The 27,864-nt window shown below is 33.2% G+C and overlaps 1 protein-coding gene across 2 annotated transcripts in view; it reads left to right on the top strand.

Moving 5' to 3' along the window:
- The window catches only part of LOC145690019 (neuronal calcium sensor 2), a 252,078-nt gene extending 224,557 nt beyond the window's left edge, over positions 1 to 27,521 (top strand). For both annotated transcript variants that reach the window (XM_081764503.1, XM_081764502.1), the window contains exons 4-5: positions 8,794 to 8,922; positions 20,838 to 27,521. In XM_081764503.1, coding sequence (XP_081620629.1) covers positions 8,794 to 8,922; positions 20,838 to 21,014 — 306 coding nt within the window. In that variant the 3' untranslated portion in view covers positions 21,015 to 27,521. The remainder of the gene's footprint in view (positions 1 to 8,793; positions 8,923 to 20,837) is intronic.
- Positions 27,522 to 27,864: the final 343 nt, after the last annotated feature.

Here is a 27,864-nt window from a genome sequence, read left to right as displayed (position 1 = left end):
TTTAGTTTCCTTTCTTTAGAACGTATGTTAAACAAGGGCGGATCCAGGACGGACTTCTGGTGGGAGTGGTGGGTTGTAATACTGCTACTTAGAGCTACTTTTAAGAGCTCCAAACTCTGGGACGCGTTTTATTTGTATATATAAAATAAAGAAGTTTCCTCTTCTGGGGGGGAGCGATCGCCCCCCATGGATCCGCCACTGACGATAAGGAAATAATTCAACAAATAGGTTGAATAATTGATGCTCTGATCCTCACCAAGGAGGCCCTCTCGAGGCCTCCTCACCCTCAATTACCCTCGCCCTAACGATATGAGGGCGAGGGTGCGCGAGGGCGAGGAAAAGTTTTGAGCACGAAGGCGAGAGCGAGTGAGGATAATGGACAACTCCTATTGCGAGGGCGAGGGTGCGCGAGGGCGAGGACAAGCTTCGATGGCGAGGGTGAGGGTGCGCGAGGGCGAGGACAAGCTTCGATGGCGAGGGTGAGGGTGCGCGAGGGCGAGGACAAGTTTTGGCCGCGAGGGCGAGGACAAGCTTCGACGGTGAGGGCGAGGGTGCGCGAGGGCGAGGACAAGTTTCGACAGCGAGGGTGAGGGCGCGCGAGGGAGATGGACAATTCCATTCGCGAGGGCGAGGGTGAACGAGGGCGAGGGCCAACTGCTACTGCGAGGGCGAGGGTGAGTGAGATCGAAGTAAAATGAACATCTATGGTTAAGACAAAACTTCAACCAAGTCTGAAGAGAACAATACTAAAATAGTAACACAATGACGTCAACCAAGAATTATTTCTTGTAGCGTTTGGACGAAATTACAACTGCCAACCATTGCAGAAGTAAAAACAGGCTGATAGGCGTAATGTAGTCTAGACTTCTGAATGCATTTACTTCCTCAAAACTTTCGTCTCGTCATTGGTATGCCGTTAGTCATGGTAAAACCTTTCAATTGGAAGTGAAATGACAAACTAAAACAGTTTTACATCAATAAATGTCTATGTGTAAAAGTAGGTGTCTCTTATCTGTAGTTCTGAGTTCCTTTTACTTTGAAGTGACAAATGAGAGAAGAAAGTATGGTGATCGAAAAAAAAAATCAAATTTGAGATTTCAACAAATTTACACGTATTATAACCCCTAATACCGAAAAAGTTAATTTTTGATACATGTCCATCTGTTCGTCCGTCCGTTCGCTACACTTTTCTGTGCACTCGCCTAGAGGCCAACCGTTCAACTTATCTGCCCCAAATTTTAGTTTAAGATTTTCATAGTATTTCCTATAGTTTCTTTTATTTCCCTCCTACTCTCAAAACAAGGGTAGTTTCCTGTACGATGAAAATAGAAAAAATATATTTTCTAATAACTGGCTCTAACGATCTTGTTTTCTTTCTTTTTTTATAAATCAATATTTAATTAGCAACCCTATTTTGTGGTATAAAACATTTATCTGAGAAAAATCTACAAGGGGTAGTTTATACTTAGGGGTGAGTTTTTTCTCAGTGATTTTCTCAAAATGGACTCAAGTGTTTTCGTTCATATTTCATAAATAAATATTTCATTAATAACTTAACAATATGGCATAAATAACTCGTTTGTCCTAAAAAAAAATGCGAGGGGTAGTTTATTCTTGGTGGAGTGTGTTGTCTGGGTGGTTTTCTCAAAAATGACTCAAAAGAGTTTATTCGTATTTCAAAAATACATATTTCGTTAATAACCGAACAATATGGCAAAACTCGTTTGTCCTGAAAAAAAATATACGAGGGGTAGTTTACTCTTGGGGGTGTTTTTCCTCCACGGTTTTCTCTAAAATGAATCAAGCAATTTTGTTCGTACTCAGAAATAAATATTTCATTAAAAACCTAATAATATGGAATAACTCGCTTGCCCTGAAAGAATCCTCAAGAGATAGTTTATTCGGGGAGTTATTTTTCCCTCACGATTTTCTCAAAACTTACGTGGACAATTTTATTGATAATTCATAAATAAATATTTCATTAATAACCCTATATTTTAGTATAAGTCATTTCTATGAAAAACAATTACGACGGATAGATTATTTTGGGGGTCAAGGTTTTTCCCAACAATTTTCTCGAACGACAGGCGATTTTGTTCAAATTTCGCAAATAAATATTTCATTAATAAGCAAAAGTATATCTTAACTCATTGTTCGAACAATTCACAAGAGGTAGGTTACTTCTGACGTGTTCTTTTTGAACGACTTTCTCGAAAATGACTCATTTGATTTTTTCATATTTCATAAACAATTATTGCATTAATTGCTCTATTATATGTCTAATGAAAATGTGCTCAAAGTGTGAGTTAGTTTTGTAGTGTGGATTTTCTTCAATCGAAGTTTTTTATTGGATAATCTGATATTCGATGTATTTGAATAATACGATATATTTTTTTTTTTCGTATTATCCAAATACACACTTCAGTAACAACTGCGGCCTAACACAGTTAAGAAATTGAATTGAAAAAGTTTAGTGCGGTGGCCCTGTAATTGAATATTTTTTGGTAAACACCCTAGCTTTTTGTGGTAAACTCAGGCTTTTCTTTTTCGAGCGACAAAAGAGAGAAGAAAATATGGTGATTGTGAAAATAGTATATCAAATTCAGATTTCAACGGATTTACATACTTCATTACGTCTACATACCGGAAATGTGATTTTTCGATACCCGTCCTTCCGGTCCGTCCGTTCGGTACACGTTTCTGTGCACTCGCCTAGAGGCCATACCGTTCAACGTATCTACACCAAATTTTAAACTTAGGGTTTACATAGTATTCCTACAGGAGATTTTCCCATTTTTTTCGTACTGCCTAAAATAAGTGTGGTTTACTAACAGCCGAAAATCGAAAAAAGCTATTTTCTCCAAAATGGTTTTAACAATTTTGTTTATTTTTCATTAATCAATATTTAATTAACAACCCTATATTGCAGTATCAGATATTTCTCTTAGAACAATTTACGAGGGGTAGTTTATTCTTGGAGGTGACTTTTTCTCGACGATGTTCTCAGAAAGGACACTGCCAAATTTTGTACACACTTCATAAACAAATATTTAACCTTGCAGCATGGTATAATTCAAGGGACCTGTAGTAGCTTATTCTTGGAGTTGAATTTATTTCCAGTGAGTTTCTCAAACACGACCAGTTGGCAACCCTGTATCTCGACAACGAAGCTGAACTCGAAAACTGCAAGAGGGCTATTTGTCTCCTTTTGATGTCACGAATCATCTCCCGAAGTTTGTGGACATCTTTCAGGTTCACCCTTAATGAAGCTTCTTTTCGAAAAGTTAACTATTAACTTTAGACATTGTTTATTATTTAAAAAAAAAAAAAAAAAAAAAAAAAAAAAAAAAAAAAAAAAAAAACAAATGCCGTTATTAATTTTAAGGCAGAGAGCTACTTTTGAAAGAATTGATCTTTAAAAATAATTTTAAAACTTAGACTTTTGTTTTCGAGACATTCCAGACAAGACGAAACATTTTAAAAGCTATCTCGTGTCCAAAACATTTGTTACGTCTTCTTTTGGATGTCACAAAGCGCGTCTCGTCTCTTTCTCGAGACATGTCTTATCTCGTGCGCATTCGTTAACACTTGGGAAGGATTATCTTTCTACTCAAAGCATTGTTTTTATAATGGTTGCATATTTATGATAATTGCCGTCAACATAAATTACAGTTCTTTCAGTTGAATTAATTGTTTATTATTATTATTGAAATTAAAATTAAATGGAATATCTAGTTTAACGTTGCACGATTATGCACCTACGCTAAGGGAGAATGATGATGATGAATGAAATGATGAAATGAAGAAAGTGGGAGGAAAATGGAAAATTCCAAGAAAACCCATACCCATGCACACGGTATTTGTCTACCTCAAATTTCACTTGGCGCGAAGTGGAGTTGAGCCACGGACCCCATGAATGCTCTATTATTATTATTATTATTATTATTATTATTATTATTATTATTATTATTATTATTATTAATAATAATAATAATTGAAGTGAGCTTAACGAGTTTCAACCGTCCGACTCAACCAATGTTTGGGTGCCTGTTCGTTCGTCTACTCCATGACAACTTTTCATAAAAGACATTTCCTTTTAATGAAACTAGTAAGTGCCTTTTAGCTTTGAGAAGTAACTATGCTTGGAATTTGAAATCTGCAAAATATAAGAGGTAGAATTAACCAAATGGTGCAAGTTTACACTAATGTATACAAAACAATTTTGCAATATCAATTACGTGAATCTTGTCCCATAAAGAAGCCGAAACCCCTACACCAAAGAGCCCTCCGAGATTTGATAATTGTCCACAAGGACTGAAATTGTCATTTGAAGCCAAGACTTTAATATGAAGCCAATAATTTCTTTAAAATATACAAAAAATTCGAAAGTTATAAGCATTTTCATATTTTTGCCTTTTCCCATAATGGAGCCGCAGCACACTATACTGATGAGCCCCCCCCCCCCCCGACTCCAGAATTTGATCATTCTCCATCGGACTGAAATTGCCATTTTGAACCAACACTTTAATACGAAGCCCAACAATTCTTTAAAATAGACGAAAAATTCGAACGTTAGAAACATTTTAATATTTTTGCATTTCTCATAAGGGGCCCGTATTAGCCTACACTGAAGAGCCCCACGAGATTTGATCCTTGACCACTGGGACTGAAATTTTCATTTGAAACCAAAACTTTAATATGAAGCCAAACATTAAACTTTTACATCAATTTAAACTGACTGGGTTCCAGTTCACCCCACTATTATGTTCAGTTTAGATAAGTGGTAATTTGTGACAGCTTCACATCATCAAAAGAATCTTTCACTACCCCCCCCCCTCCCAGAAGTTTGTGCTGGATCCGCCACTGGATTCAATAGACATTTTTCCTATTCTTTTTATCACCTTGTTGGGGCTCCGTCGTACAAATAAAGAAGCGGTAATATTATAATCAAGGGGCGCTATATATTAGGTATTTCTTTAGTTACCTATCCCTAACCGCACAGGGCCATCTTTGGTAGAATAAAAAAATGCTACGTGATATTCCAATCATGAAAGGGGAGAGGATGCTGTAAATATATTTCTTATTCATTTTGTCTACCCTGCTTACGAGAAATTAATTTCTGTTGGAAGGGTACTGAAATGAGAGGGGCAAAATAAAACACCGTACCCCCTCCTACATGGTTGTTCAAATAATTACTAAAGAAAGCACTTTAGACTAAGATATCTAAGATTTAAACTAAGAAACTAAGATATCCTTACATTATGTAAGGATGGCATATTCAGGATTATTATTATTATTATTATTATTATTATTATTATTATTATTATTATTATTATTATTATTATTATTATTATTATTATTATTATATGAATGTTTTTGGAGCACCGAAATTTTGTGAGACGAACAATGGAATGTAGAGGTTTAAGATGGGTGGTCATAGGGAGGAAAACCCAGAATTTTTTTCTGTCTGACTCTCTAACGTGAAGATTATGTGCTGATGGCAAGAAGTATCATCATTCTACAATAGGTAGCTTTTACGTAGAATATCAATTACTTGAGTTTTCCTCCTTCGAGCTACTTATCTCATGTGGTAAATTCAAAACAGTTTCAATTTAATACAAATACATTGTAAAACTTTTCCGTAATTAAACATCTAGGGAAAATTAAACATTTAATAGGAAAATCTGTTATCAAAATATCCAAACAAGTAGATAGAAGACTATCTAGTGAGAAATATTGTGAAACTTTATAAAATTCTCCAAATTAGGATTAACATTTACTGGGAAACAACGCGCTAGCGAGCATTGCGTATAGTGAGAAGTGAGCACAGGGGAAATAATTACTAAACTTTTTGCAAACAAAATTAGGGATGCTAATACAAGTGCGACAACGACATTTTTTCTTTTTTTGGTATCGTCATAAATTTTACACATATGTTACAATTTGATTCTTTCCCACATAAAAAAATAAATAAAATAACCATAATAATAAAAATGACAACATCACTCCCATCTGGATTCGAACCCGCTACCTTCGGCATACAGACTAGTTGCTTTAACTAGCTGAGCTATTTGTTTCCTTACGTAAACTGACCCTGATGTACGGTAAAGACGATTTTTCATTACGGTCGCGCTACCAATTCTCCTTTTCCATAGACAATTTCCACTTTTTGCTCTATCTTTACGTTAATACTTGGCATATATTCATATATTTGGAGTTTGCAGATAATGCACGAAATAAGACATATTAGAAATATTTCGTTAAAAGTTTCGTTTGTAGATTTTATCCACATTTCTCTCAGTGACATAGATGTCGCTGCTTCGTGTTGAACTGCAGAATTCCCTCGCGTTCTTGAAAATTTCCCACTTTAGCAGAGTTGGTAATTCTCGAGATTTCTGTCGATTTAATGTTTTTTGCTTCTAATTTATTTATTTTAAGCTAATATCTAACACAAATATTAAAAACGGGTTTGTTATTAACCTGTCCTGCTGGGGAAACCTTCCGAAATTTCGAACATATAAAGAAAACAGAGATATTTTCAAAAAATTTCAAAATAAAGAGACGCGTCATTTATTTTGCTCATGGTAGTACAGTATTATTTTGGTAATATTCATAAATGCGTTATGCATGCAAAAACATTTTTTTCTAATTGCATATTACCTTGTTTATTAATTTACGTAAGAAAATATTGAAACCTCTGTAAGGCGGACACCTCTCTATAGTGGACAATGTTTGATTCCCCACGGCTGTCCGCTTTAGAGAGGTTTCACTGTAGTATAAAGAAAATCGTAGATTTGCAGTGAAAGAGCTATTGCATCAACACTGTTCATTGAAAAGTCATGTTTGTAGTTAATTCTCTTCAGTATGAAACAGAATAGGTATGAGGGGAAAGGTTGTATTTGTATACAAGCTTTTCCCTCATATTTATTCCGCCTATCAATACAAAACTTGGTACAGTCATTTCTTATCCCCAGTAGTATTTTTCAATATACATTTGGATTGTGTGCTTTTACCCGGGGCCACTCCAGAGAGGTTCAAAGTTGATGGAAGGGATTTCTGGAGGGAATTTTCCCGACATTCTCCCAATTTTCCTGTTCAAATTCGTTATGGGCCCCAATACATAGCACCTTTGGAAAGCTTGTTTCATGCTGAAGAGAATTAACTATAAACCATGACTTTCCAATGAACAGTGTTGGTGTAATAGCTGTTTCACTGCGGGTCTACGATTTTCTTTATACTAACAGGGTTAATGGGCCCCGGGGACTTACTCCGTTGCATGATCATATCTTTGTTATTTTTATCGAATGGACTAGGTTTTATTCGGATGTCCGGATGACAGGTTCATGTCCCTTCCTTGTAAGATTGTTGGACCATCCGATTTTGAAAAGGTAGTATCTATGCCTTCCTCTGTAAGTAACGGGCGCGTTTTATACTTTTATGACTTAAAAATAAATCTTGTTAAAAATTGAGAATCTTATGGATGAGTTCTAAGATGAAAAATATAATTTGGTTAAAGAAATAGTATCATCTGAGAAGTGAAAGCAAGTTACATCAAATGAAGAAAAGTATTTTTGAGGAATGATGTTCTACTGCGAATTTAGAAACTAACTCTATATGGTCTATATGGAGGTTCAATGCCGCGTTCACAGAAGCTCTTCATTGACTGCTGTCCGTAGCCAACTGGATTCAGTTTCTACTTTGTATTCCCATTTCTGCGAGATTCATCTTAATATTGTCCTCCTATCTGTGCTTAGATCTTCCAAATGGTCGTTTTCCAATTGCATTTCCAGTTAAAACTCTGGAAGCGATTCTACTTCTATTCTGGCTACATGATCTGGTCACCTGAACCTCCTAGACTTGATGACCCTAACAGTGTTTGCTAAAGAGTATAAATTATGCAGTTCTTCACTACGAAGTTTCCGCCATTCCTCATTCCCGTTCCTCTTGGGTCCGAATATTCGCCTCAGGATTTAATGCTGAACTATTTTTAGTCCCTCAGAGTAAGCGACCATGTTCCGTAACCATACAACACGACAGGCATTATTATCGTTGTATATATTTTAAGCTTCAAATTCCTCTACAGAATTCGCGAAGATAAAAGATTGTGAACTGAATAATAACAGGAATTCTCTGCTTTCAGTCAATATTTAATTTCTTCCTGGATATGTTTTTGGTCTGTTAACATTGATCCTAGATATTTGAAAGTATTCATTTTGTCAAAAGTATTGTTTGATATTTTGATCTCATCCATAATTTACAGTCTTACGATCCCGACGAATTTCCATGGATTTAGTTTTATTCTGCATTTACTTCTAAACCCATGTTCCTGCAATGGGTTATTAGGTATTGCAAATAATATTTTTAAAGCAGAACTGAAATTCATTTTAAAATTACGGGTTAGTGATACAGTCTAGGAGGAATTAGAGTAGGTATTTCAGTAAGAGGAATTACAGCAGGGCTGAAATACATTTTAAAATCAGGGGTAGTAATTCAGTCTAGGAGGAAGCTTTCCGAGTTGGCCTCACTGAGAGCTGGAGAGATTCCACTCACCAAAGAAGCTTGAAGACATACAAGAAGAAAAATCAAAACATGTTCGTTTCTGAATTACGATCCTCACAAAGAATGTGAAAACAAAGTCCATACCACAAATATTCATTCCCTGAATGTTCCTGGTTTATTTTGTATCTTCTGTGAACTATGTTAGAACACCAGTTTTCTAATCACTACTTGTGTCAGTATTTGAGTTAACTAGGATGTGTGCTCTAATACTAACTTTGTATCTTTGTTTTTCAGGAATTTCTGCTAGCAATAGACGTGACCTCTTCGGGCACTCCAGAAGAGAAACTAAAGTGGGCATTTAGGATGTATGATGTAGATGGAAATGGTGTAATAGATATACAAGAAATGACCAAAATAGTTCAGGTAAGTAGTGAAAATACTTTTACTCATCTGTATGGTTACTGTTACTTTCAGTATTTGAGAAGCTTAGTATCACTGGCAAATAAATCGAACCTAGAAAGTTGTGAGAACTACAGAACCATTATTAATATCATACCACATGCAGAAAATTTATTCTTCGAATGACAAATAGTTTTATGGAAGAAGAATTGAGGAGGATTACTTTGAATTTAGAAATGGTAAGAACACAAGAGTAGTGGTGACTCGCGAGGTTTAAAAGGGATGGGACACATCCAAAATGTATGTTTTAGGACAATTATTGAAGACATGCTTAAGCAAAAGTAACATATTATTTTATTACCTTTTTATTAAAGTGGTATTTTCCTAATTTTGGTTGTTGTAAATTGCTCTATTACGTACTTGTTGAAATCTGGAATGACATATACCATCTTCTCTTATGACGTACGTAATGAGGGGGGGGGGGGAATTCAGAGTTTTAACCCTTCCAACTTGAGCAAGATATTATGGAAAAATAAGCATTTACTATATTAAGAAAACAAGCATGTCCTTAAAGGGTATGAGATTGAGTTCTCAAACCTCCCTTGATTAAATCATGTGCACATCATCAATTTTCTCTATTAATAGCATTGATAGTGTGTTCTTCATGCAATTTCGTAAGAATATCTTATTCTGTTTCGTGTAGAATGGATCATTCGGTCTCCTCAAGCGTAATCAAAATAGTCACCACGATCTAACACTCTGAGCAACATGTCACAGAATTGTGGAAAGGGAGCTCCGCTTGTGATAAAATGCAAGTTTTTGCGAGTATACAACACTTGTAACTCAGATTGCATTTTCGTATCGCTTCTAAGATGCGATTACAAAGTTGTGTGTAAGTCGCTATCTGGGAATTACATTGTAGGGAATCTTGATAAAAGCAAGAGAGAGAAAGCAAACTTACAGGATCACAAATGACACAAAAACTGAAACTCGTGTACCTAAATATTGCGTGACGGCATGCCTTGCTCGTCCACCAATTTCGCGCATGAAGTTGCAATTTCGTAGGTCGACCCTGTGACAGTGATGTAAATTTTCCGATTCATAGAAACATACTCCATTAATTCTTACATCGTTGTCTAGCCGTAAAATTTATTTGTAATAAATGTTGTCTGAAAAAAGTTTCATGAAGTGAACATCTAACGATTCTTCATTTCTGTGAAAATGTTTCAAAAACTTTAATTTATTCTTCCCTCAAAATTCACCTTTGATCTCACAAAATCGTATTTCGTTAATTTAATACGTGAAAGACCGTTTTCTCATAGAACTTTAAAGACAATAAAATTAAAACATTTCTTCTTATTTTCTGTTACAAAGATAATCTTCATAAGAAATTGGAATGTTTATGTAGTTATTTCATTACATAGGCAGGCGTATATGTGAAGAAATAGTAAACTTTCCTGTTTTTGAAATAACTGATGAATTCACAAAGGTTTCTTTTCGCTTTCTCGTTATATTTTAAACAATGAGATGGGTTGTTATTTGTACTCTACGAACTCGATTTATGTTTCCTGCACTTTACACATACAAGCCATACACACACAGAGAGAGAGAGAGGGGGGAGGGAGAGAAACACTGTGTAAGTTTTTACTTGCCAACTCTAAATATTAGAAAATTTTCCGGTACCCGAAAGTTAATTGGAAAATTATAATTTGTTGCTGTCTAACTTTGCTCCGCAGAAATTCAATTTTATAGCTGAATATGCAGTTAAATATAGCGGAAAATTTTCCGCCTAACATCATTATACACAATATTCAAAATTATCCGGCTTATGAAAAGTTTTTCCACTTGTTTCTACATCATAATGAAAACTTTCCGATCTATAAAAAGATTCTTTCACTTGTTTCTACAGAGAAAAAAACTTTCCGATTCATAAAAAGTTGTTTTACTTTTTGCATCAAAATAAGATTTCTAAAAAGTTTTTCAATTTTTCCATACACAACAGAAAATTTTTAGATTCATGAAAAACTTTCGCTTATGTCTACATAGTACCGGAAATTTTCTGAGCCATGAAAATTTTCAGATTCTTCCACTTTTTAACATTTCTATACATGAAGTCAATCAAGTTTATTTTTAATAAGGAATTGTTACTTGATCACTGATATTTGTTTAGAAAGGAAAATTTTCTTGAAAAATATAGGGTAAAATTTTTCCGGAAAATTTTCTGAAATGGAAAATTGTCTATTTCACATTACTATCATGTGATCCCGTTTGAACGCAGCCATCAATTTATATTGCACACCTTGACATCGGACTGGCAGAATGATACTTGTCTACATGTTTTTTGTTCGCCTCTGCACGCTCCACTATTTAAGTTCTGCGTAAACCGCCCTATTGCAATACCATTCTGACACCTGAACCAACAGCACTGCTGAGCCCGCGCACTCATCATATCCGCTGAAATTTTATCATACGTCATACCCTGCTCTTCAAATGTGCGTTTGTGCGTCTTCCCATTCTTCCTCCTTGTGCTGTATTGTTCACAAACAGTGTATGTGTTATTTAACCTGTAATAAATTATATTTTTCCTTTCACTGAAATCGATATTCGTCGTCAGAATTAGGTGTAAGCAAGCTCACAGGAACATAAGAGACTTATCGCGGTCCCTGGTAAACAAAGTGACCAGACGTCCCGTTTTAGCCGGGACAGTCCCTTTTTCCAACCGTTGTCCCGCTTTTTTCTGATTCTCGAACGGGACGCCTAAATGTCCCGTTTTTAAGTAAAAATGACCTAGGTGTCTCGTAATTATTATTCAAAATATAAATCGTCAATGCAAATTCTACTCTCTTCCGTACCAACACTCCTTTCCAAGGTTCAGCCGTGTCTAGAACTTCTGAATTTTCAAATGGGAATTGAGTGGGAATTCTGAGTGTTCAACTAGTTAAAAGAATTGTTGGGTAAAACTTGCAATCGGGAACCATTACATGTAAAGTTAGAAACGGTGTGTTATCACTCTTACTTGTGTATTTTGTAAATTGAGAACACTGCTGAGTCTCAAAATGCAATCTGGAAGTCAGATATCCCCCCCTTCCCCCGTAGCCGATTCGTATGCGTCCCGTTTTCGCAAGTGAAAATTCTCGTCACCTTGCTGGTAAGATAAGACCGAATGAATGAAGAATTATATATTTTTGTTTTGGAGTGAATGGTTGGAGTTCTGAATCTAATCGTAATGACAGATTTTGAATGGAATAATGACATGAATTTGGAATAATCAATTTGATTTGTTTCTTCGATTTTATTAGTTGTTACCAGTGCGTCTACGTCGTAATAAAAGTTCTGTTTATACATTGTATCTAACAGTTGATATTTAATGTTTATTCGAATTTAACAATGATAAATTCAGATCTGAAACATTATTTCCGAGTTCCTTCCAGACGAACATGTAATAAATACCTACACATCTTCCATATACAGTTTGTTTAGATAAAAATATACTAATAAGTGATTTGAATAACTCGGGAACCAATAGTGGTTTTGTTTTTCGGAAAGAATAGAATTTTAATCCGGCACAAAAAGAAAAAAAAATCACCCAACTCACCTCAATACACTTCCACATTTGCCCCTTTTGTTGCTCGGTAAACATCAAGGCGGTACTGAACCTCCCTCTAGGTATTGCGTAACATTTGAAGTGTTACGGATCCATAAACATCGATAATTCTTTGTCTTAGATTATCCAAATCTTGAACTTGGATATGATGCAAAAGTCTTCATATACTCCCAAAGAAAAGAGTCCAGGGAATCCAAGTCGGGTGATCTCAGGGGCTGTTAAATAGGACTTCCCCTTTCTATCCAATTGTTCTGATAATGGATATCCAAAAATTCTCTCACACGCAACGGACATAATGGGAAGGAGTCTCGTCTTCTTGCAACATATATCCTTGAGATATACGAGATACAGCATAATTGTTCAACATTACCAGATATGCTGCTCCTGTAATTGTAACCTCTTCAAAAAGAATGGACATCTAACAGAATTTTCAGTCAACGAACATCACACTTTTAATTTTTACCTGCTTTGTTCATGTTTCACGAACTGATGTGAATTTTCCTCACCCATATCCTGCAGTTATGCCTATGGATCTTACGTGATGTATGCGGCAGCGCAAATCTGTCTTCAACATTGGGGGTACGGGCAAGACCGTTCCCATATATATTCAACAATCAATAAAGCAATTGAAACCCAGCAGAACTAGTGGTCCAGATGAACTTCCTACATATTTGTTTAAAGGCTGTGCTGAACCTTTCTTAGTTCCATTATATTTGACATTTAATTTTTAACTCAATCGTTTCCAGATAAATGGAAGCTGAGTAAAATAACACCGATATTAAAAACGGGAAACCCTAAGAAATATTGAAAATTATAGACCTATTGCCCTAATTTCAATTCCTTCAAAAATTTTCGAACAAATTGTATTTAATAGAATTTTCTCGCATGTCAAATCCTATATTTCACCTTTTCAACATGGTTTTTATCCTGACAAATTTCTTTTTCAACGTATTTCAAGTACTATGAATGATGGATATTACATTGATGTAATTTATACGGATTTTCAAAAATCATACGGTTTTAATAAATAAGCTTCTGGCTATGGGATTGTCAAACTCTTTGATAAATATTTTGATCTCTTATTGACGAGGTAGAACATGTTTTGTCAATTATAATTTTGTAAAATCTTTTATTTACATAGCTAATTCAGGTATACAGCAAGGATCAAATTTGAACCTATTGTTATTTTCATTATTCATTAATGATTTACTAAGTGTTGTAAAATATAGTAATTGTTTATTATATGCCGATGACATGAAAATATTTAAAGCTACAGAAGATAATAATGATCTGCATGAACTACAAAGCGACATTAATAGTTGTATGCAGTTGTGTATCAGGAACAAATTATATTTTAATATTTTTTAAAAGTATAATGTTATAACGTTTTCAAATAAAATTAATTGTCCATCTTTTGAGTATAAGATTAATAATGAAAAGTTAAAAAGAATATATTATGTTAGTGACTTAGGTATGTTACTAGATCACAAGTTTACATTTAAATGCCACATAAATAAAATTATTGCAGAGTCGTACAGGACCCTAAGGTTTTTAATAAAGGGTACAAGACGCCTACATAATATCCAAGCTTTAAAACACCTCTTTATAGCGATGATTAGAAGTAAGTTGGAATACTGTTGTGTTCTTTGGGATCCTATTCATAAATTACAAGCAAATAACATAGAACGAGTCCAATTAAAATTTTTGAAACATCTTTATTTCAAATTGTATCATACATCGGCAACTAAAAGCAAGATATCTTACTCTTCTCTTTTACTTAAATTTGATACGCACTCTCTTTACAGTAGACGTTTTCTTATTCAACAAGTATATTTATACAAAACAGTAAACTCAGCGACAGATAATATATTAATTTCAATATACGAAAACGATCATTGCGTAAGAATTTAGTATTCAACATAATGAGATCTCACATTACAATCCACCAGGAGTCATTCATAGTTAGAGCTTGTAAGAATTTCAATCAGCTGGTTTCATCAAATTTGGATCTTACCTTTTGTTATTCTTTCTCTGTGTCTTTGCGCATTCTCAAAAATAATATTTTGAAAAGACATTATGTATGGAATAACAATTAATTAAGTAAAAATGTGTTATTAGTTAAATAACAGGGTGTCTATCGGTCACGAAAGTCACGAATGTCACAAAAAAAGTCACGAAATCAGAAAACGGTCACGAATGTCACGAAAAAGTCACGAAATTTAGCTTTTGGGTCACGATTTTTTTTTAAACTGTACAAATGTAAGTACATATTGGAAACTTTTGTTTTATAAAACGTCAAAATTCACCACCAAAAATGTCTATGGTCGGCTTTAGACGCTACCAAATCGCTAGTAAAATACGTTTCTATCGCATGGATGAAAATTCGGCCTAATTTGCACCCAAATTCGCTCTTGAGAATGCTAGGAAATTGTGTGATTTGGTAAAGAAAAGGTTACGAAATTTCATTTTGGAATTATAGTAGACACCCTGAATAAGAATGAAGTAAGAATTTATAAATTAATTAAGTGCGTGCTCTCTCTATGAATTTTGAACTTGTATTGGAGACTATTTTTTTATTTTTCATTTAAAAAAAAATATTTATACTACAAATATTTTAATTTTGTTTTTATTTAACTTGTATTTTTTTTCTTTGTATGTATAAACTTTTTTCTTTCTTTCGATATGTATTCATATGTAATTATATGACTATACTTATGTTCGTCTGTAAATGGAGTTTGGCTCTGTAGAGGACTATTATATATATATATATATATATATATATATATATATATATATATATATATATATATATATATATATATATATATATAAAAGCGATGTTCAAAATATTTATGAAGTTGAAACACAATGCTGTGGAGGATCAGAGGAGTCTTCAACATTGGGAGGCGGACAGATTTGAGGCTTATTCTGGGGGACATCAACTTCATCTCACTTTACTTTATGGCAAACGGACACAAATCATCACGTTCCTCCCCAAAAATTGTATTTCAAGTCGGATTATTGAGGAGACAGTCTCCCCCAGTTCCAAGATTGGAGGGGACATGTCCCCCTCATCCCCCCGGGATTTGCGCCAGTGGATGTATGGAAGGTGGCTTCGTCAGAAAAAGCTACCATTTTAAAGAAATCATTGTCCTCATCAATATGCGATAGCATTTCAACAGCAAATCCATATCTGCAAGGCGGTTTGTATCTGCAGATATACGTAGAAAGAAGTTTTTATATATACAGTAGAAACCCTATTCAAAAAGTATTTTGCCTTTGTGGTCCCATGTAAAGTTCATAAGGATCTAACTATAATCTTCGGAGCTAGACTACGAAACGTGTTTATTATTATTATTATTATTATTATTATTATTATTATTATTATTATTATTATTATTATTATTATTATTATTATTATTATTATTATTATTATTATTGTTATTGTTGTTGTTATTGTTAGCAGATATGCCAGTTCTTCATATGAGGAGAATACGTTTTATTTTAGACATAAAGTACAATGGGGCTGAATTTGGATTTAAACAGCATCGGAAATGTCACTGTTCATCTCAGCGACCCTGAAAACTAGAGATTCAACACAAATATCGTCATTTTTGATCAGTTTTAAATATCTCCTACACCTCCCCTAAGTTGCATCGTCAAGGTGAAATGATAAAAAATCATCCGAGGCCCGAACCTCATCTATGTCGGAAATTTCATTGAGATCGGTCGAGTGGTTCAAGAGTTATGAAATCACAAACATAAGCATTTTCAATTTTATATATTATTATTATTATTGTTTTTGGTTTGAAAGCGCGTTCTTTCCTTGTTGACCCATCTTAACTTCATAAGGATCAACGATAATCTTCAAAACTAGATTATAAAACTCTTCAACCACTGACAGATTTAATATTGTAATTAGCCAACTTCACTGTGTGAATCACGCATAACTTTGACGGAGACGTGCCTATTTTCATTATTTTTCTTTAGTTTCAAAGAATACATAGTTTTTCGCAAGTTTCAACAAATGTTGTCAGGATCTGGTTACAGTCTTTGAAGTAAGTCCATGAAACTTCTCAATGAATTATACTGCTAATATCATGTTTATGTTCATTGTATTTCCATAACGCATGGATTAATTAATATATTTGGTTACATATGTTTTGTAGGCTGAACCACTCTACGGGAAGTTAGTGCCCTTTCTTTAGTGTAGATGTCTATCTAAACTATAGGAGTAACGAAAAAGTAGAAAAGTTAAACAAACTTAAAAGGAAAATAATCGGCTTCAAAAACGAACTAAAAATAATTTTAAATCACCATCATCATAGGTATTCTGCCATTATTGGCAGGTCACTGGCTCCACGGTCTTCCACTAACTTCGTCTTCACATATAATTTCTCTGTTTTGATATCGTCTATTAATTGTATCTCTTTCGCCCTCTCCGTCTCTTTCTAGCTACAACACCCTCTAGCACGTCCCTCATGATATAGTGCCTTCTTATCCAATGTCGCAACCAGTTTATCTTCCTCGTCTTAATAATATCTAAAATTGTTCGTTTCTCCCCCACCATTTCTAACACCCTCTCATTCGTTTTCCGTTCGACCCGCTGATTCTTTCCACTCTTATCCGCACCCACATTTCGAAATCTTCGAGTCGTTTTTCATCATTTTTGCGTAATGTCCATGTTTTTGACACAGACAGAACGATACTCCACACGAAGTATTTTATAAATCTTTTTCTCAAATCTTTATTCAAGGTCCCACAAAATGGTCTTTTCTTTCCTAAAGGCTTCCTTGGCTATTTCTATCCTTGCTTTTATTTCACGTTCACACTTCATATCATCACTAATAATACTACCCAGTTATTGAAAACTAGTCATCTGTTCTATTTTCTCCCTTACTGCTTTTATATTTGACACCGATCCCCTCGTTCCAATCACCATGGGTTTTGTCTTTCTAACATTTATTTTCATCTCATATTCTTCACAGGCCTTCCTTACGTTTTCTAACATCTTATTAATTTTCTCTTCAGATTCTGCAACAAGTGCCGTATCATCTGTAAACCATATACACCTAATCATTCTACCTCCTACTGAAATGCAGTCTTCATTTTGTAGGCTCTTTTTCACTATCTCTTCTAGATAGATATTAAATAATGAACGCGAGAGACAGCATCTCTGTCGAACTCCCCTTCCAATTGCACTCCCCTCTGTCATTTCCTCCCCTATTCTAACACTTGGTTCATTTATAAGTTTGTTATGAGTCTTCGATCTCTCCATTTCAACCCAACCTTCTTTAGAACTTCCAACAAAAATTCCCATTTCACGCAGTCATAAGCCTTTTCTAGATCAATAAATACAATCTTAAATTTTAATTAAATTAAATTTAACTAATAAAATTAAAATAATTTTAAAAATATTTCTAAAAACACTATATTAACCGACTTCAACGAAAGCTCCGAAAAGTAGAAAATAATAAAGGCGCTAAAAACCAGAAAATAATTCATTATTATTAGCTACATATCAAAAATGTTTAGTCTGTGCCAAGCCAAACAAATTGATTTATTATAAAATTATTATTATTAAAATTAATTTTATATTAGGCGTTAGTTTATTTGGCTTGGCACAGACTTGAAAAAAGTTTGTACGTAAATAATAGTAATGAATTATTTTCAGCTTGTAAGCGCTTTATTATTATTATTTAAATTAACAGACAAATTCTGACCAAAGCATATATTAACTAATAAATAATAGCGTTACAGTTTCGGCAAATTAACTTTGCCTTCATCAGACACATTATGAAATAAAATTTCTAAGATTACTGCTTATATACTTCTTAAAATGAGAGGAGGTCATTCCATGAACCAATCATATTCGCCCTTTCCTTTAACAATGAGTGGTATTATATTATTATTATTATTATTATTACAGTATTATTATTATTATTATTATTATTAGCTGAACCTGCGCTCTCTACACAGCGCATCATTCGCATAAGAGCATAAATCTCCTTCTCATTCCTCACAACATATGTACATGTCCCTTTACAGACACAAGTGAAAGACGTCTTGATAAAAAAAAAAAAAAAAAAAATCGGCAAGGGGTATCATAAAGGGGAGATTTTTTTCGATTATTTTTTCTCAATATGTCGCACCGTTTGCAAGATTTGAGCCTACTTCCGGTTGGAGTTTCTAATTCATGTAATTCACTGTTTCTGATTCACCAGTGTTTTCTTTCTTCTTGCATGCAGTATGTAATAAGCAAATACATTACATATACAATTAATTATAATGTCAGTTATATATGGCGTTCATTGGGTAAAACACTCCAAAAATAAAGATTTATCTTAGACTAGAGAAATAGTTATTCTTCGTGTTTCATTTTGATTTGGCCATGAAACAAGTGCCTGAGAGATATGCAACCCTTGTATTCAATTATGTGGTGTTTGAATGTATAACGCATAGGATATGATGCTTTAGTTTTTTTTAATTTCAACGCTTCCAGTATACCCTAAAAAATGTTATAAAGAAATAATGACCATGTGTTTTTAAATATTCAGTTAGAACTGGACAATCTACGCAAAATTTGCAATCGATCAGTGAAAACGTTATCTTTTTAGAGCCTGTAGTTTCCGAGATTTCATTGTCGAAAGGATTGGCCACAAACATATAAACTTCCAGAAACATATAGTTTAAAAGAACTCCAAAGATGGCAGCACAGTTCATTTGCATTGATTTTGGAGAAGGCATATTAAAATACAAAGACTTTGAACAATAATTTTATATCATAAACTTTATGAAAAAGATATAGTTAACTAATTTAGATTATTTAAAGTACAAATACTTAAAATGTTTATCTCTGTTAAAAGTGAAATCACACATAACCGTAAATGAAAGATTTGAAAGCTAAAGTTATAGGTTGGAGCTCAGGCGCTTTGAATTGCTATTGTAGCATTTTAATAGATTATTATTATTATTATTATTATTATTATTATTATTATTATCACTTTCATTGTTTTCCACTTTTTAGAGCTTTTGTTGAAGTAGGTTAATATTGTGCCACTACTAACTCTGTTATTTTTAAACTTTTCTCTATTGTATAAATTTTCCTTAATACTTGAAGGTACTGTTACATAGCAAATTTAGAAACTGCGGATCAAATTGTTAAGATAACGATAAGAGTGTACTTGTAATATATAACTAGCTGAACCTGCACTCTCTAGACAGCGCATTATTCACATATGAGCGTGAATCTCGTTGTCATTCCTCACATCTGTACATGTCCCTTTACAGAAACAAGACAAGAACGTGTTGATAAAAATCGGCAAGGGTATCATAAAGGGGAGATTTTTTCGATTATCTTTTCAATATCTTACACCGTTTGCAAGATTTGAGCCTACTTCCGGATCCGATTGGAGTTTCTAATTCATGTATGATCAGTGTTTTCTTTCTTTTGCATGCAGTACGTAATGAGTAAATACATTACACACACAATTAATTATAATGTCAGTGATATATGGTGTTCATTGGGTAAAACACCCAAAATACAATAAAGATTCATCTTAGGCTGGAGAAATGGTTATCTTTCGTTTTTTTCCTTATCATTTGGCCATTAAACAAACGCCGGAGATATATACTAACCCTGTATACAAATGTGTGGTGTTGTAATGTATAACTTGTATGATATGATGCTTTACTTCTTAAAATTTCAAAACTTTCAGTGTAGCCCTAAAAAAATGTAATAAAGAAATAAGGCCATTTTTGAAATATTCAATTAGAACTGAACAATCCATACAAAATTTACAATCGATCAGTGAAAACGACATCTTTCTAGAGCTTGTGGTTTCCGAGATATCATCATTGTCAATAGATTTGGCCATAAACATATAAACCTAGCATTTTAATATATAGATTAACAACAGTTATCGTTGACAAAGATGTCGGAAATCCGAACTAGACTGCACGCATAAAACAAGTTGGGAGTTCAACTAGACTTCGGAGATATGTTTTATTTATAACCGCGACATTACCAATTCTGCGTTGATTTGAGGTGCATTGTAACTTGTTTCTACTTCCACATGTAACACGTTCCTTCAAATACTTTCATAATATAGGGTTAATGTAAGTATTATAGTAACAAGACTCAAATTCTCTACATCTGACTGCTTCGATATTATAAGAAAGGAGGTAAACTTTTTTTTTTTTTTTTTAAATCTCTATTCTCAATGTTGTCGCACCTGTGTATTGTTCTTAATCTAACATACTTCGCTGTTCCTAACACTACAAATAATAATAATAATAATTATTATTATTAACTTCTTTTTTGTTATTATTACAGGCAATATATGACATGCTTGGAACCTGCTCCTCTAACCGGCCTGCAGATTCGGCAGAGGAACGAGCCAAAAGTATTTTTGCTAAGATGGATGAGAATAATGACGGTCAGTTAACCCAAGAAGAATTCCTCAAGGGCTGTCTTCAAGATGAGGAATTGTCTAAGATGCTTGCTCCATGAACTATAAGTGAAATCAAAAGACTTACGCATATTCATGTCTTCTTTTTAAGTAATGGATTGGTACTAACTATTTTGGTTGAGCTGTGAAACGCAACGAAGTTCCAGTACTAGGCTTCTCAAAAATATATTCATACATATACATATAGAGTGAAAAAAAAAGACAGATTTGCCCTACATAGTATTAGCACTAATATGGACTCAAGCGTTTTTTCAGTACTTCGTTCTAGAAAGAAACTTATTTAAAAGAAAGATAAAGGAAAGTAGCGAGGAGAGAGAGAAAGAGAGAGAGAGAGAGAAAAGAGATCAAATATATTTATGTTTATGTTATTATTTTTTTTAACTTCTAATGTGTGACGCGGGAATTTCTTGCAATTCCACATATTATATATATAATGTATATTTACATTTTTTCCTTCAGCATTCCACTTTTGTGATAATGTGACGATCATAAATGTATAGAAAAAAAAAAGTTACAATTTTAGATGTGCTTAAGTATTACTTAAAATAGATTACCGTTAAAAAAAAAAAAAAAAAAAAAACTCTTCAAAAGACTTCATATACATCTGTCTTCTTTCTCCTTTCTTTGTAGAGTGTAGCAGGATGAAAAAAAAATCATGAATCTCTTCACTCCTAACTATTTGCTCACTACATCTTCGTAAGGTGGAAAAAAAATATATGGTATAAATTTCAATCGTAGAGCTTGTTAATATACTGCTAGCATATTGGCTAGTATATCACAATGTAGTAGCTTGTTTAATGCAATTGGTTGTGGATATACATACATATATTAGATTTTTTTCTTTCCCTGAATGGGAGCATGTTAGACCGACTGTTAATATTAGAAATATTAAGAAATCGATTTGGATCATCAACAACAACAATAATAATAATAATAAAGAAGAGCTATGAATGTCTGGAAGATGTCAAAATATTTGCCTTGTACAGTGGATGTAAGCCTTTTCTGTCTCTTGTGATGACTGAGAAAATACTTATGTGGACTTCAAGTTACTGTTGAGAAAACGTTGAAGAAAAACAACGGTCAAGTTTTATTATTAATATTGGTTTCTCCCATTTGTGTTCTTCCCCCTCATAGAAATCTATTTTAAATTTTCTTGATGTTTATATATATATATATATATATATATATATATATATATATATATATATATATATATATATTCATTCGTAGTAAATAATCAGCCTCTTGTTTTATTTTGTTTCTGTATTTTGCATTTTCATCACCGTCATGTGAATATATTGTGAGGTATTATGTCCTTTAATTTTCCTTAATTTGATTGGGCGCTTTACTTGAGGACCAATATTGCAGGGTATAAATATATTGAAGTAAATAATCTATTTTTTATTTCATTGAATTTTTTTCGTGAAAAGAACAATGAAGACCTAAGTAAGCTTCTCAATTTTTAACATTATTTGTGGTAAATAAGATAATTTTATAGGTTGATTAACGCAAAAATACGAACTTTCTGTGTTTGCGTTATATTGACGTTTTTTTTCTTTCCAATTTCAGTTCTGCTTTTTTTTCAAAAGCATTTTTCCAATACATTTAGTTTTTGTAATTACTGATCTTCATAATTAACTCAAACAGTCTCCTGATTCATAAACTGTCACATATCATAATACTGAGTATATATTAATAATAATTTCATATCTTTAGTCAAAACCACTACACAGTGGGCAAATGGCACTAAAAAATCTCTCATTTGTGGTTCGTAGAATGGAATGTTTATAAAATAGTGTCATCACGTGTGATATTTTAGTTGGGTAAAAAGAAAAGAATTAAAAAAAATAATAATAATGGACATTTAACATTCGTGTGTAAGACTGTTTATTGTACTCCACTACAAATTTTTATAAGTGTTGTTTTCATTGGACTTTAGAATGGTTTCTGAAGTAGTTTTAAGATATTGGATAGGAGACGTATATGAAGATTTCGATAAGTTGTTAATTAAGAACCAATATTGAAGGTTCTTGACCAACTACGAGCAGTTTTCACGAATGCGTTTGATAAGATTAAACCAAGCTCTCGGCAGAAAGGGGAAAATGTTAAGAAAACAATATCTTGGAGCATTAATTTTTTTCTTTTTAAAAAAAAAAAAAAAAAATAGAAGTTGCGTTTACTTCATATCAGGTATCTGAAAATTTCCTGAATAGTCATGTTACGTAAGTATGTAGTATATATATCTACATTGTATATATATCTAGCTATTTCCGAACTCCGCGTCCAAATCTTCTCTCACCTTAGTTTACACGCATTTATGCATCGTTCTGATTAAGAAAAAGAAGAAGAAGAAGATAGTAATACTCATAGAAATAATGTAGAACGACATCTTGTCAATTTTTGTGTGGATTAGTTATACAATATTGTCTAGCAAAGACTTAAAAAGTAAAATAAAAGAAGAGGAAACAATATAGGACATAGGAGGAAGGACATAGTTCTGTTTTTTCACGGGCAAATCAATTTAATAGTCGCTTTCTTTACGTTAACAATCTTGGGCTTCCTAATTTTTGTACTGCTTTTCTCTTAAGTTGAAGAATGATTCAAAATACACGGTATTCCGCGACGGGTTCGATAAACATTATTGAGAGAATTATGTTTGTGTGTTATATCCGTGGAAAAATTGTACTGTCAAACACTACTGAAAAGAACTTTTCGGAAACTGATGCATGTGCGTTTTGAGTCGGGTTAAGTTTTAATAAAAACAGTTCTAAAGAAGTGTTAGCACGAATTCTTCATGAATGTAATTAGATGCATAGTTGGATCTAGGACGGTGGGGAATAAGGCACCAAAATTCTATCTATTTCAAATGTAATTTCATCTATAGTAGTCTAAAGAACACTGGCTTCAAGTGGCCTTCGAAAAATACATTGAGAGCAATAGCTGGAAGCAGTTGCATGACCACAACTCTTTTTGTGTCTGCAATTCCACTGTTATGTAAACTATGCGACACACTACGCCAAAATGCTGCCTAACACAGGTCACCATTCTTACCATGTTCAACCCTAAAAGATTCGAATTAGTTTTTGGACATTGATCAGAAAATATATAAGTGGCTATCACTGTTAGAATTTCGTAGAAGGTGGAAGAAATGTGAAATTCTGTATTAAAACTCAAAAAGTAATCTGAGGTTCCGATATATACCTAAGTAGTGTTTATAGAGAAGAAAGTAGCACATGAGTACAATCTAAATCGGATACATCGCGGAATAGATATATATATTGTATATAAGTTTGCTTCGAAAATTAGTTGTACCACGTTTGGTTTAGTTTTTACAACGTAGCATTTAGAAAACGTGAAAAGAAAAGTTAGATCTAGAAAATGAAGAACTATTGTGTCATAATCTCAAAAGTGTGCCATTTTTTAGAAAAGCAATGTACAGCGAGTATGTTTAGCGATTTTTTTGCTTTTAGTTCACTTTTTTTGTACACGTCTTTTTATTTTGTCACGTTCTTGTACCGATGTACGTCTTTATTGAATTACGAAGTACAAGTATCCACGTGTCATTTCGTTTTGTTATACGAATATTACCTACATAAAATGGTACTTTTTATTTACTTTTTTAAAATTTCTTTTTAGAGACCCATAGGTCATATTGATGCACAGGGTATTGCCCATACAATAACCGTGACAAAATTCCTGGCGAACAAAAAGGACGATGTGGAAGTTATTACTTAGTTTTTCTTATTTCTTCTATTTTTTTTTTCTTTCTGTAGGAAGGGGGCATGTTCTTTTTCATATACCTCACTCCATAAATACAGAATGGACCGATCCTCTCATCCGCAGCGTTTTTGGAATCTCTAACACATAGCCTTTCAGAGGCCTTTAAAGTCACTGAACCTCAGTACTAACTAACCATGCAGGGGAATGAGGTCGAAGTTAGAAATATTGACCTGTTTATGGTTCCCACCTAGATATTAAGAGTCAACAATACTTCGGGAAAAATTAAAGCTTAGATTTTTTTTTTTTTTTTGTAACAAGGACCAGATTTTTTTGTAAGAAAAAATGATAACACTAAAAGAAAACCAACTAATCCATTTCTGCTTTAGTTCTCTCCAAGGTATGCTCTGGTTCTTAATCATAGAGATAGACCTAAAATATTCCAGAAGTCTTGACTCCATAACCTACTATTTATTGTCTTTCTGTAAACATTTTATGAAATCTCATGTGTCTTCAACCTCATATATTAAGAATGAGAGGGAGTGACGATCAGGATGAGGTTGCCCACTTCCGTTTCGTATTACGTTGGCTCCGTAACTTCTTTAAAAATAATTTACATATCAAAATTACGTTGCTTGCTGAAGGATACGGAAAGATAAGCTATGTGTTTCATATGTAACGCATATGTATATTATTACAATATAAATATATTATATAGATGTGTATGTAAGTTTGTAATTTCCTTAGCTATCACTTGCACATAAAAATCTGTTCCTGTTATTTCTAAATGTGTTGATACGATTTTGAAATACATTCCAGCCTCCTTATATGATATCTATGAACATATATGTACAGTATGAAGAAATTGAATACTGTATTTAATTCTGGCCAGTACAAAGATAGATAAATATTTTCTGAAAAATGTATTTGGTTGTTTTTGATTGTTTTTAATAAAATAGACTTAAGAATTATCTTACACACGGAAGAATCAACGCCAATATATCTGCTACCATGTATTCGTGTAACGTTTTGTAGCATATATATCCAGGCTGGTAGCCAGCCCAAAAATGTAGGGGGGGCGGTAGAAGTTAGGGGGGCGATCTAATCATAGTATAGTTCATTTGCAAGCCTACCGTGAAAAGTTTAGAGGGGGCGGCCCCCTAGACCGCCGTGGATATGGGCCTGTATATATATGTAGTGAAGTTTTTGTATGAAACTTGTGATTAACACCATTGTAATGTAATCTACAAGATCTTATCGCACATCACTCAAATGATTAAATGATATTCACATTTTAAAAGCTATTGTAAACAAATATAGATCTGTTTCCAAATATTCATATTGAAACAATGTTTTAGTTATGTTTACGTAAAGAAACAGAAAGATATATTTGCTCATTTTTTATTTCATTTAGTTTTTTTTTTTTTTTTTTTTTTTTTTTTTTTTTTTTTTTTTTTACTACACTAAACCACGACGCAATCAAACCATCATATCCTCAGAAAAAATGCTACTAGAAAAGAGAAAAGAATCATGAAAATATGCTACAACTGATAGTATAATTTCTTCTGTACTTTAAAATAGTATAAATACTCCATAAACGATAGGAGAAATGCTTCCGTAATCGATAAGTCTAATTCCAAAATAAATTCAAATTCTTGCAAGGATTAAACGTCACCTTTACTGACAGTGAGAAGCATATAAAGCCAAGTTTTGTGGCTCGCTGTTCAGTTTGCTGCTCAGTTTGGTCTTCAATTTTGGATAGAATTTCTTGAAAGATCGACAAATGGCTCTCATATTTAGTTTTCTTTTGGTTGAATTGTAAAAACTCTCAAGCATTAGTTAGCAGCATAGAGAAGCAGTTACAACAATGAGATATTGATACATGTATTGCTTATCTAAACAAGATTATAATCACCATCGTTGAAAATGTGTTTTAATTGCGGGAACGCTTGATATGTGATAAAAAATATTACACTGTAGAACAGAACACACTGTACATGGTTAAAGGTAAAATATTTATTCATTACAATGTCGTATGTTCTCAGTACCTGAAAATCAATTTATTACAATTATCTTGAAGCTACGAAGACAGTTATGCGTCCCATAATAAAATATACCGGCCTGAATATCCAATTTCACATTTATTAGGTAGTGAGTTTGTCTGCCAGTGCCGTTTGAATATAATAGAACACGCCTTTGAGTTGATTAGTAGTTAAAATTTCTAAGTTAATGATAAGTTAAAATTTCAATTTATGATCTATATGATGGATACCATATTTATTAACAGCAGAAAATCTTAGTTGAGAGCTATTGGCTAGGAAGAAAATCAGTCATAGTGATTTGTAGTAGTAAAGAGAGCATAACATTGTGCTCTCTATAAATACGTAAACGCTGACATGACAGCATGTATATAAAGCGAAATCATTGTACTTCTTAATTATCATATATAGAGGCTTGACTGTACTTCAAGTTTGAGTTTCTTAACTTAATGGAAAGTAAACAAAAGAAGAAAAGTACTTAACAGAAAAAAAAAAACTAAATAAATTTTCGTGCATTCGTGTTTATCGTGTGATATTTAATTTTTTGGATGTGTAAGTGAACTCGTTTTACTCGGTTACGTTACACATATTGTGGGGGCAGTATTGTGATTCTTCAAACACCAAATTCACTATATATTTTTTTTCGTACATTCTTTCTATGTACTCATTTTGGACTGTGTAATCTTTTGTATTATTTTTTTGTGTGAAGATGTAAATAGCATTGTGTAAATGTTCGAGTGTAAAGTTTAGAGAAATGAGAATGTTATATTCTCAACATAGAGGAGACCTAAACTTACAACTGCCCTATTCTATCGTGCACTTTTATATTTTTGTACTTTTCTGCACATGCTGTGAAATACTGGATACACATTATTAAGTAAAATTTTAAAGCATTTCTGTTTTAAACTTTTTTTTATTCGTTTGTTTGTTTTTTGATTGTTTTCAATCTGATGTCAAGTCAAATCAAAGTTGAATGTATTTTAACTGTATGGTGAGAAAAAATGTTCACATTAATATTATTGTTCATGTCACTTTGTTGTATTTCTTTTTTTCTTGTCTTTCCTGTTGATTACAACAATGAGAACATAATAATAATAATAGTACACTGTCATTGTCATGGCCAATTGAACATTAT

Source organism: Thermobia domestica, chromosome 7 (assembly GCF_964235325.1).
Source record: "Thermobia domestica chromosome 7, izTheDome1.hap1.1, whole genome shotgun sequence".
Classification (NCBI taxonomy): domain Eukaryota; kingdom Metazoa; phylum Arthropoda; class Insecta; order Zygentoma; family Lepismatidae; genus Thermobia; species Thermobia domestica.
The sequence above is the reverse complement of the archived record's forward strand: the minus strand, read 5'-3'. Positions and strand labels throughout refer to the sequence as shown.